Here is a 12,721-nt window from a genome sequence, read left to right on the forward strand (position 1 = left end):
CATAAATATATAATATGACATATTATGTATTTTTTAAATAAAATAGGATACAGTGTTGGTCATATATTCAAGTACTTTCTAAATGTATTTCTAAAGACTTACATAAACTAAAGAGAACGGGATACTAAGCTATAGCAAGTTTCTCACATTTTGCACATAAAAAAGAGGCATACAAAAACAAAGCTGTAAGTCAAATCTTGTAGCAAATTTCTCATCTTCCATGTCTTGATAATGAATGACAGATAGCATTCGAAATATTGACAAAATAAAGCAAACTTTTTCTTCGATTTTTCCACTAAACCCCGTGTGATCCAATTATTAAAACTGTAATTATTAATTAGGCAAAATTCAGTTCAACTATCAGCAAAAACGTTACGAGCAAAATAGATCCATAATTTTGACATAATTTGTGATGTCTAAAACCCATGAAAGCTTAATGACAAAATTATATAATTATATCTTCCGGTTATCCTGCATTTTTGGTGCATTTTGCACCAATTCTTTCAGTTGCTTCCCGTTTTGCGTTACCCAAATTTTACAATTTTTTTGTGCATCCACTGTTAGTGACGAATTTGTCCGCTTAATACCTGCTAAGCCTCATTGTGGGTACTCATATTTATTGCATTGGATAAATACCAAATACATACATAAACATACATGCTCATGGTCCTTAATTGTTTTCATAGTGTCTAGATATTCCAAATGGGAAAATCTTGATGTGCTTTCTCCACGTAAGAACGGCTTCCGTCTCGAAATGTATATATGCGAGCGAAGACATAGAAAACTCAGCCGCCAGCCAGTACTCCTCATCATCGTCACACATGGAATGTAAAATCTGGTTTTATAAACGTAAAAACGTTTAACAAATCGTTTCAACATTTCGATTAAGCTATAAATTAAGGTTCCACTTTCTTCCAAACGTCACTTATCCGCCCAACAAGTAACAGAGTCTCTTGTCAACTTCAAATAACAAATAATAATTAACAGAATCGAAGTATTTTATTTCATATTTTATGTAAACACGTAAGTATTTTCTTTAACTATTGGAGCTACTGCTCATATTGATATTGTATAATTAGTAAAAGTTAATGTTCATGGTTGCAGGATGACGGAAGTAAACAGCAAAATAATGATGAAAAGACAAGGAGTGAAAGGAAAGTATCGCCGTTTACAGTTGTATAACGCATCCCACAAAACTGAAGTTTTGAAGATCATGTGTAAAGTGACAGAATTCCAGCTCAATAATGAGGATACAACAAATCAACCTGCCGATGAGGAAAGAGGTGCCTTACAGTTTGAACTGTCAGATGATGACGAGCCTACCAATACAACTGCTAGTACTACAATCTCGAAAGAGTCGTTTGAGCCGATAGAAGGGAAATTGACCTGCAGCAGTTGTAAAATTACTATGGACGATATAGAAGAACTTCGACAGCACAACAAACATGATTGGCATCGGTACAATTTGAAGATGAAAATTATGGGGCAGGTATCAGTATCAGAACAGGAGTTTTACGACATGATTGGTATAGTCACCTCACACATTTAATTAGCTACCTTATTTATGAATTCACGTTATACAACGTTTTTTACATATTGCCCACAGATGATTTATCCAGCATTGAGGGTTCAGATTCTGAAGACGACTCAATTGCTGGGAATGATCAATCAGCAGCAGTATCAAAGCTCATGGACAAAATTTCCAGAACAACAATACTTGAAGAATCTGATGGGACTTGCAAGTCGAAATTATCATCAGAGAATGCAAAGTTAATAAATTCCCCCAAAACCTACTATGAAAATGAAAATGGGTGTATATTTGGGATATACAAATCTATTGCTGAGGTTATTTCAAAATTATGTCTATCTGTAATATCGTGCTTATTAGGCACACCGATATATTAGACGCCATAACTCAACTCACTGTGATGTTTGCCTATTTTCAACAGGTTTTATTCGACAAAAACAAAAATAGAGATATGCTCCAGTTCTCTAAGCACTATGAAAATCCTTTAAATATGACAATTATTATGGTACGGAAATATTTACACGCATCTAACTTTTAATAATAATACGAATAAAACATTGACGGATTTTAATAAAAATTTTGAAAATCCAGGTTAGTGGGGGTCACTTTGCCGCAGCAGTGATGCAAGGTAATTTTCCCGAGTCCAACATTTTAAAAGAGATTAAAGTTTTAATTTTCAATGTACGGACTTTTTTATACTCAAAGGAAGCCAAATATTGCTGCACAAAACTTTTCACAGTTACACTGTTAGAGCTAAGCAAGGTGGGTCACAAGGTTCTCGGGATTCTAAAAGTGGAACAAATCACCCAAAATCTGCTGGTGCTAGTTTAAGACGGTATAATGAGCAATCGTTTGCCCAGGTGAGTTTTCATTATTGCATTAAAAACTGAATTAATTATGTTATTACCTAGCTTGATGTTAAAAATATGTGGTATGATATTAATATTTTCTGTATCTGAAAGCATGTGCAAGACCTCATGGAAGCGTGGAAAGGACGTGTATCTGCTTGTCCAGTCATATTTTACAGAGCTGTTGGTTCGAGTTCAAATGTTTTATTTGGTGGAAAGTCTCCATTATTTCAACGCAGTGAACAAAGGCTCAGAACCATCCCATTTCCAACGAATCGACCCACATTTTTGGAACTAAAGCGTGTTCAGTCTTTGTTGACGACTTTACATGTTTATGGTTAGTGTTTCATGATCATAAAATATTAATTTTTATTGTTAATTGTATACTAATTTTATATTTTACTATTTAGATGACAGGGAACAATTTTTATCAGAACATTTGGTTAGCAAAACTCCTACTAGCAAAAGCCCAAAGAAAACAAAGAAAATAGACAGAGCAAAATCAAAATCTCCCAAACGTGTTCAAGATGACCCTTGTCCTAACGTAATAAATAGTGAAAATAGTGATTCAAGCGACTGTAATGACGAGTTACAAGAATGCTTAGAGGAAGTTAATTTTAATCATTTAAAAGTAAGTTTTCAACTATAAGACAAATGCAAATAGCTGAGATACTATAAATATGTTCATCGACGTGCACTACAAAGATCTATTTCATTTTAAGGAGTTTGACGATAGTTTGACAATTGAAGAAAGACAGGAAAGAATCAAAAAGAGATCTAAGAAACCAAAAACCAAACCTGTTCAATTTCCAAAGCCTGATGGAGTTATAGGATGTCTGATGGATGCTGTGGTTCAAAATTCGGTTGAACTGAGTAACCACATTGCTACACTAAAACTTCAATCGTCTGAAGCGACTCACGACGAATTTCTAGCCTATTTGAATCAACCTGTGGACTCTGACGAGTCAAACTTGTTACATTTAGCTGCAAAGATGAATGCTACTGTACTTATCTGGTATGTAAAATCATAATGTTTTACAATAATTCCCCAATATCCTAAATTTAAACCTTGCAACTGTACTATTCAGGGTACTACTAGAATTGGGTTGTGATCCAGCTACAAAGAATAAGAATGGAAGAGTCCCATATAGTTTTGCAAACAATCCAGAAAGTCGTGCAGAATTTAGGCGATTTATGGGTCAGTTTCCGGATAAATATGATTATAAAATGGTAAGCAAATCTGATAAGTTGCTACGATGAGGTTTTAGAATGTACTTATCTTGCATTGTATGTATTGTGTGTGTTTGCTAATTAGGCTCAAGTTCCGACACCGTTGACTGCAGAAATGGAAGCAGAAAAGGCTGAAAAGAAGAAATTATTAAATAAAATTAAACGGGAAAAAGAGAAACAGAAAAAAATGGAAAAGCATCAAAAGGACAAGGAACAAGCAGATCAAGAACGGTTTTTGAAACTGAGTGACAGAGAAAAGGTAAAATACATAATATGCCATATTCCTGCACTGTAAGTCTATATAATCACACGTTTAACTTAATTATTTAGAGGGCAATGGCAGCTGAGCAACGCATTTTAGCACAATGTAAAAGGAATAAGGAAGAACTGCCTGTTCTTGTTCGATGTTTTGACTGTGCTTGCGATATGACTGGAAAAGTACCATTTGAATATAATCAAAACATATTTTGTACTACCAAGTGCCTTAGTTCGCATCGAAAAAAGTTTCCCACCCCATTGTCCGTATAATATGTATTTTTAAATACCAGTTAGTAAACATAAGTCTTTGATAAACTGTCACGTCTAGCATATACGGCGTGTGATAAAAATCTCGAGTTCGCACGGTATATCCATACTACTTGAATTTGCTCGAGGCATAAAGTTGGAATGAGATGTTTTCCCATCATATATCCCAGTTAGTTGAGTCAGTCAGTGTTAATCGGAAGGCTGGAATTGTTGTGATAAACTAAACTAAAAATACTTGTACACAAGATGCTCTTCCAATCTTAAATTAAATGGTTAAACGTGTGCTATTTATATCCCAGTGACCTTGTACATAAATCTCATTATAAAAGTGATATAGACTTATTTTTAGGATTGTGTGTACAATTTTGCTGTTATTTGGCTAATAATGATAACTAGCGGTAGTTTCTTTTGAAGAATAAACGATAATCGATTAATTGCTACTTTGAAATACATATGCACGCATTGCAATTAGCTCTTGGTAAACATAAATTGCATGTGCGATGGCTTAGCAAATCGTGAAACATAGTCAACGGTGATGCCGTGATTATCTGCTATATGCTTCGGGATACTGTAAGCCGATAATCCAAGCCGGCCGATAATCCATTTCTATTTTTCATTGTCCATTGTATCAGAGAATGAGCTAACTGACACTTAATTCAGTGCCAGACCAAAATCCCATCACGAAAAAAAGAAGAGAATCTCTCCGACCAATGCAATGGTGATGTACATGTGCATATGTACGCACTCTCATTGAAGCGATGATTATTCTCAGGGAAATACTACATAGACAACACAGGACAAGTTGTTAGCCAACGTGAAGCTTCAGCAACAAAGTTTTTTAATTTGCATTTTAATGCCAGCAAAGTTGCATACCTTTCCTTGTCATTGTATGATGGTTTACACGGTATATGGAGATATATTATCTTGAAGAGTTAATGAAGCTCACGACGCTTCTCTCTCCTACGAACTCTTTTAATATGAGTTTTGAAAACCAATTGTAAGCTGTTCAATGAGAAGCAATGAATAGCAGATTTGCAGAGGGATTTGATTTGCTTCCCATGGTGGAGGAATATGCCCTTAAACCACTTGAAAAGAGTTTTATCAGTTTCGTGCCAGTCAGCCCAGCAGCCACTGTGCAGCAGTTTTATACTCATCCTTCTCACTCTGGCATGTGTTTTCATCAATATTTAACTTATTTAAAAGATGCTTGACAGAGCTTAAAACAGTTCAATCTCATCTTGTCTCTCTCTCTCTCCCTCGGATTTTATTTTACTATTAAACGCAAAACTTTTTGCAGTTAACTGTCTAAAACGAGAGAAAATCTTCTCACTTCAGTTGCGGACGGAGCAGTACCCGACAAGTGATTGAAATGGAATAAACTACTCCACTGTTACAACTTTCACAAGAAGAGAACAGGAGAAAATTGGTTTCTATTCAATGAAACAAGTCCATATTCCACAACCTCTCTGCCCATCTCTCTGTCTACATTACATGAATTTAATACTGACTCAAATTGGACATTTTAGCCTACTCTCATTTCCCCACACACTACAATATTCCGATATCGATTTGCCATCCAGCAGTAGTGGATACATTGGTGCTTACTCTCAAATGTCCTTCTAAATCATGAATTGACTTCTTTCATCTTTAACCTAGCTGGATGCAATAAGGGAGCTATCACCAAAGTCAGAGTTCGAACCCAAAGCGCTCTCCTCACCCTTCGTCTCAATAGACGTGAAAGTTTCCAGGAATGCATGTGATGGACGAGGAACGTGAATCTGGTTAACAAAAGGCAATGGAAAAAGTCTGCGTTATGGCGAATTGCTGCTGGTAGCATTTCGTCGTCGTCGAACCTAGCCCATCATAACATGCCTCCTTCTGGGAGACGAGGAAAGATTGTCCCACACAGAAATCAAGCGTCCAAAGTAAGTTCCTTCCTTCCAAGCTGCACGAAGCGATGTGGTCGTCGGAGTTGTCTCAGTTCTCATCCACGCTCCGCACACTCCACACAAAAACTACGCTGAGCATCATTTTAAGCACGCTCTCTCTTCTGTTTCGGTGAATTAACCAAGTTGTTTTTGACTGGTGAACCAGATTCATTTCATTGCATTTCATCCAGACCAGGACCAGAAGAAGAAGAGCAATTCATGCAATAAAATACTCACTCGTTGTTGACAGCTTCAAAAAGTCTCCTCCTCGTAGCATATCGTAGAACGATAAAGTTCACATGTACATATGCAGATGAACTAAAGAGCCGTTTCCTTGCCGGGTGTTAACCTAACGTTCTGGATTTTGATTAGTTCGAAAAAGACATTAATAACGAATAATTTTAGACTTTTTGCTGTGTCTAGTGGTGAGAAACTGGTGATGAGAAAGTGATTACACAACGCATTTCTTAACAGAATACTCAAATATTGTAACTACATATTTCTTGCTGAATCTCATTAGTTTATAGAGTTATATAATTTTACGTGAATTAGGAAATAGGATATAGTTTATGTGTACATGCTCGTATGTGTCAAGTGAGTAAATACACACGCAGTATCTAAGATTAAAATCTAGAATCAACACCAGTTTTAGAATTTTGGGACAAAAGGAAAATCGTGACCAGATAACCATTCTCTGCGACAGGAACATCGACCACAGGCAAGAAGTTGGACAATCTCGTCAAAATCTGCCTATTTAAGGACGTTGGAGAAAACTCGTCGGCATCCAGGGTTAAGTGCGAAAATATTGGCTGTCTGTCTTTGGGTGAGTCTCTTGTTTTGTTGGTTTGAATACAAATACTAGATTGAACACTTCTCCTGATTTTCCAATTGTCAGTGGTCACGAAAGTGACGTCTGCATCGTCGCCTGCAATTCTATGCAGAATTCATTTCATTGAAAATATACCTCGATTTTAAATTAAACGTTACACCTACAAGTTTTAATAGGTATAGAATTTTAAATTAAGCATCCATTCGTATATATTAAGCTACGTGGTTTTAATTCATAATGGAGCCTCAAAGTTGGATGTTGGATGACATGAATCTTAATTTATTAATAATATTTGTTCCCAGCAACTCCAGTCAATAGCCGATAACCTTTCGTCTGTTCCGTTTGCTTCTTGTGGCAAACAAACATCAACCGAAAATTGCCAGTGTCTTATACATACATGTGTTCGACGGCTCTTATTATACACATCAGTTCGTACATACACTTGATTAATGCCAACTAAATTGGCTGGCCTAATAAATGACGACGATATAACAAATACTGCAAAACATATGAATACTGTCATCACAAGTTTTAGTCAATTGAGTTTGCGTAAATTATTCGGATATGCTACTTCATTGACCTCTCTTTAATCTTAATAAAAAATACCACGTAATTTAATTAATGCCAATAATTCCATCATATTTATATATTAGTTTATTCAAATGACACATAAAAAACTTGAGACAAGGATCAAGGGTCATAAAATGCGAAATGAAAGTTTCACAACAATGCATATCTCGTGAGAATAAATACTACGCCACGCATTCCACCAGGGAAGAATAGTCTTGTAAAAGTTCATTCTGGTTTTTTCTTCTTCCTTGCAATGCACAAAGTTACCGTAGTTTGTGTCCATTGTGCTCGTTGGAATGGAAAATGAAGCAATTTGTACTTGTATTGTTGTGCTAAAATTCCTCTTACTTTATATGGCGAGCCAATTTACCCCTGCCTGTTGCTTCATGTACACTCAATCCAATGTGACTTTTGTCGGGGTAATTAATGCGTAAAGAAGGAGATGGTGATCTAATCAGTAACAGACATGAATAATTTTAACTGGAGTGTGAGCCTATGCTTATATACACACATAGATAATGTAGTGTTGGGTTTATACATAGCTTAATTGTGGATCCCGTTGATATAATTCTCGGCTCATTAATTGCAACAAGTTAATAAAAATAGGCCCATAATTCAACATCCTGTCACAACAATGGCGTACATACATACATTATATTCCAACTAGTACGTACGTATCTTTATTGTATCACATCCATGCCGGTTGATTATTCAATTGGAAATGATGAAGATAAAATACGATATAACTCAGAGATTGATGATGTCGATAATGAGACACAATTAAATCTCATGATACCTTAAGTCAAATTTGAGACGACGTTGTTAAATTGATGCGACCATCATCTTCCAATTTAAGGAATATTGCACTAGTTTGCGAAAAGTTAATAAAACGAATATCGTCATCCATGCTTATATATAGGTATTACGGAGGATGATGCCTGGGAGTGCCTGAATGATCCTCGTATTTAAACACCAATTACACTCTTTAACCCAACACAGGATGACCTTGTACTGAAAGACCAAACATTATTATTCTGCAAATCCGCAATACATAGATTCGTAAAGTATTCTATCTATGATTCTCGTAGATATAATAATACTAATGTCATGGCTCAGTGTAGTTCGAGGCTTCGACCCAAATCTTTGGTCTCAAGTTCACATCTAAAAGTCAGATTTATTCTAATTCATGATTCAAGTGAGAGTAAAGAATTTATTATCAGATTTGGTTTGGATGCCAGTAGCACTTTTACACGACTCACTACAGCACTTGTTCATGCGAATTACTATGCGTTGTGCACTGCTCGATCTTCCTCCTCCCGATGTGCCCAGCAAAACTCTGAACTGTGAAGGAGGATTTATTTATTTATTTTGTGTACATATGCACGTTTGTCACTTGTCCACCATCTACTATTGCTCTGTAAAAAAAATCATGAACAGAACTGAAAACATTGCATTTAATGAGAACAACTGAAAAATGCACAATTATTTGTAAAAATATAATTTTGAATTCTTTGTACAACCTTCCACTGCAAGTTTATATGATTTATGGTCTTGTAAAAAATAAATTCAAAAACAGGTGTCACGCTTTATGCAACTGAAAATAGTGCCCTTGGCGGAATGATGATGTCAACCTGCATTCCGACAACGGCTTGGTACTCATTAAATCTGTATTATTATGTTCGTATAATTTGGAAATTCTCTTAGCTACTATGTAGGCAAGAAATGTCATGGTTCGTACATATACGCGTAATTTAGAAATGAAGTTTGTTACCAAAAAGTCATACTGTTATTTATCATAATTATTATGAAGTTATTATTCCTATGATTCCTACTTGCTACGTGTGCATACTTTCCTAAGCACTTCACCAAATTAACTAACTGCTTGCACTACTAATTAGTTTGTTGAATTTTAGTCTGACATTTAATCGGCAGGACTGAAGTCAAATTGCCTAAGCTGACTATGCATGCAAGTAACAACGAATCCAAGCATGGAAAGCTTTAATTGTTCGCATAATTAGTAGAGCAGCAGTTAACATAATTGTGCCCATGTTGGTTTGGACTTTGCTTAGATTTCGTGGGCTGGACCAAGCGGAGCCAGTGTACCTCATATCTTAAGATTAGCTTACATCTTTCCCACTGATACAATTGACAGTTCAATTACAGGGGTTTTAGTTTCCGTCACACTAATTGCACAGAAAAGGCTTCAGGATTTTGTGGAGCTGTAGGTCTCTAAATTTGTGGTTGGCTACGATGATTTGTATGTTACGAGACTTTTGTGTTAGGTGTGTGGGACAATGAGAAGCAATGAACGGTTAAATGATGATCAGCTTACAAGAAAAGAAAACGGACGACTTTGATCAACATTTACGTACGTATTTAGTTAGGTGCTTGTGTCTTGGAGAAAAAACCAAGTGATTGAAATCCAATGAGCTTTTCACCACGTAAGCTAAATTGGTGCCTTTGAAATTTAAATCAAGAATGAAATGTCTTAAGTCAAATTGAAATCATAATCAGATTAGAACAGCAATATAATAGGACGGCATGAAATAGGACCTATGTATTCTTCCTTTGAAGTTTTGTTCCGTTAGCGGATATTTATTTAATTCATCCTGAATCCCTTACAAAATGAAAAGAGTTGAAAGATCAGGTTTTTAATTAGAGATGGACCAGATCTCGACAACTAACCGTAGTTAAGCTTCTATGTACATAGAAATGACATCCAAGTCATAAAACTGTTCCTTTTCTGGCTGAAAACCGACAAAGTTTGATTCAACTGCAGGAATGTAAATCAAGGCAAAAGTATTACATGTGCATTTAGTTTACTCAGGAGTGCTGACTGCTACTGGTGTTTCGATGATGATGATTCATCCAACATAGCCATGCAAGTATTTAACAAGTTTTTGCTCTGACTTTAATCACCTCTTTGAATACATAGACTCTGATGTGTAACATTGACATTGGTCTACCAGGGCAATTTTAGCAACGTTAGATCGATACTTAAAACCGAGTTTGGGAACTCGGATATAGAATTTTGCACAGGAATGTGAGCCACCACATTTAGACGGACGATATAACTTGGTGGCCCATAACGCCATGTCATCACAATTCACAATGCATTCCTTCCTGTCTACCTTTTAGCTGCTGCTTTCAACTATTCATTATTGCCTCACTTACTCAAGGTTGTCTATTATGATATGATTTGCCTTTATGATCGTCATATGTGCATGATGATGATGATGATGAGGCTTCCATTAGCCAACAATTTTTTAAATTGAATGATGCATATGTGATGCTCCTTTGGAAGCATGGCTGGACCCAAACAACAACGTTGGGTTGTTTGATATTAGGTTTTTAAATAGGGTTGGCGTATGATCTTCCTTTACCTTCCGAATTCAGTTGTATTTTATAACTATGTGTTTATTATATAAGCATAAGTATGTAGTTTGGGCTTTGTGCAAGCCAAGCTTGAAGTTAGCTACGGCTTATTAGACTCAAATACCTTGCGCAGTGTTGAAAGTATTGACTGAATTTACTTTATCCAGCATCAATAGATGTGAGTCGTGACATTTATTTAGCACTAATGACAGTGGAACATAGATACATATGTACATACACATTAAACTATGCATTGCCAAGGTTCTTACCTGTTGCATGAGTACATGTGGGACTCGGTGATTTAGCGTTATTATGGGACATGCAAAAAATGACAATTCTAATTTGTCAGCTTGTTACTTAAGCGTATATTTGGAATGATTTATTCTAAAAAAGATGTGTACGTTTCGGACATACCAAACAATTGTTGCTCATTTTGAAGGCGAAGAACTTTCAGTTTAATGTCATGTCATAAATTCTTTCATAGCAATGCAATTAAATGAGTCATATTTTTTTTATCAAGAAACAATATTCCCAATCAGGGCGAAATCAACAGGATGCCTATTTTTAGACATTATCAAAGCCCAGCACTTCATCTCAATACATAAAATTAAAAAGTCAGTGTAAAATAAGAATCGTTTCTATGTCTGACACTGTCAATTAAAACTAATGTCTTTGAATTTGAGACTTGGAAATGACTCAGAGAATGGGTCATTACAACACGAGCTTATTTTACCCATTTATCATTTCCGATTTGTTTACGATACGTGATGTTATTTGCATTTTCCATGTAATGTATTCTTAGAGATTAAAGTTTCAGTCTGGGTTAGTTAAATGTGTTCAAGGTTCTGGCAAAAATATCATATTCAAAATCGTTCCTTTTTGTGTATTAATTGATTGCCTTGAGATATACATTTTGTTGAATACTTAAATGCTTATAATTTGATACCTATGTAAGATGTACTTCCACCAGAGTACACATATCCATTTCACCAGGATTTTGTGGTGCCTAATTGACAAGTCAGATAAACGGAGACGCCACGGTATTGAATTTCGTTAGGTTGCAAAAAAACGTTTATTAGTTGGCACATGAGTTCCTTTTGGAGAATAACTTTGTCAATTTATTCATGATCAACAGCTGCCCATTTACATTTCATTTTCTCAAATGGGTTACCCAACAACTTAAACAAACTGCTCCCTTGTCATGGTTAAAAAATTGTGTAAATATATACTGCCAACCCATTTTGGGATGACAATAAGAAAACGACTTGTGTTTACACAGCCTCAGCCGGTGCTTAGCGTATGTAAAATTAGATGCAGGCAGAGCATCTTTGCTTAAAATAAGATTCTCGCAAAATTGAGAAACAATACTTTTGCAGTGTTTTGTTTTGCCAGACCCTTTGCCAGACCCTGCAAGTAGGAAAATAGATTACACACATATATGCGTATTTATATGTATGTATATATGTGCATCCTTAACGTGTACTGTTGTACAATATCTCCGGTTGGTCTCGTCTAGAGATCTCTCGTTGAAGCATAAAAATGAACTCAATAAATCTAACGGAAATTTCGGACCGTCTCTTACTCTTCGTCTCACCAGTCTCATTCTGTCGAATATGGCATTTTGTTATGAGACTGTGTAATATATGTAAGCTTATGCGGCACCCGAACTCCTTGCCAAAACGGCAGAAGGTTTACCTGTGTGCCTCACCAGGAGGCCGTGAATAAGAAAATATTACAATATTTATGCAAATTCAGTAGCACAATTTGTCAAATGAAAAAACAATTTAAGCGATTTCCGCCTAAAATAGTAACAACGTTCGCAACTTCCATACGTCAAACTTTTGAATAGATCGGTGGTTATCTTGGATTATCCCTTCGCTCAAAAAAA

General features: G+C 35.8%; 2 protein-coding genes across 2 annotated transcripts in view; both read left to right on the plus strand.

Moving 5' to 3' along the window:
* The first annotated feature begins 285 nt into the window (after positions 1-285).
* LOC110841701 (ankyrin repeat and zinc finger domain-containing protein 1) lies at positions 286-4,581 on the plus strand. The gene is made up of 12 exons (XM_022087393.2): positions 286-1,023; positions 1,105-1,526; positions 1,607-1,845; positions 1,950-2,033; positions 2,120-2,156; positions 2,234-2,388; positions 2,491-2,713; positions 2,787-3,007; positions 3,099-3,391; positions 3,465-3,606; positions 3,692-3,865; positions 3,937-4,581. Exons 2-12 carry the CDS (start codon positions 1,106-1,108, stop codon positions 4,132-4,134), a joined length of 2,187 nt encoding a protein of 728 aa, XP_021943085.1. The 5' UTR covers positions 286-1,023; position 1,105; the 3' UTR covers positions 4,135-4,581.
* Positions 4,582-5,349: 768 nt separating this feature from the next.
* LOC110849688 (adenylate cyclase type 2) overlaps positions 5,350-12,721 on the plus strand; it is a 30,713-nt gene continuing 23,341 nt past the window's right edge. The window contains exon 1 of the mRNA XM_022097126.2: positions 5,350-6,882. The gene's annotated coding sequence lies outside the window, so the exon portion shown is untranslated. The remainder of the gene's footprint in view (positions 6,883-12,721) is intronic.

The sequence above is a fragment of the Folsomia candida genome, unplaced genomic scaffold, assembly GCF_002217175.1.
Source record: "Folsomia candida strain VU population unplaced genomic scaffold, ASM221717v1 Fcan01_Sc001, whole genome shotgun sequence".
Taxonomy (NCBI): domain Eukaryota; kingdom Metazoa; phylum Arthropoda; class Collembola; order Entomobryomorpha; family Isotomidae; genus Folsomia; species Folsomia candida.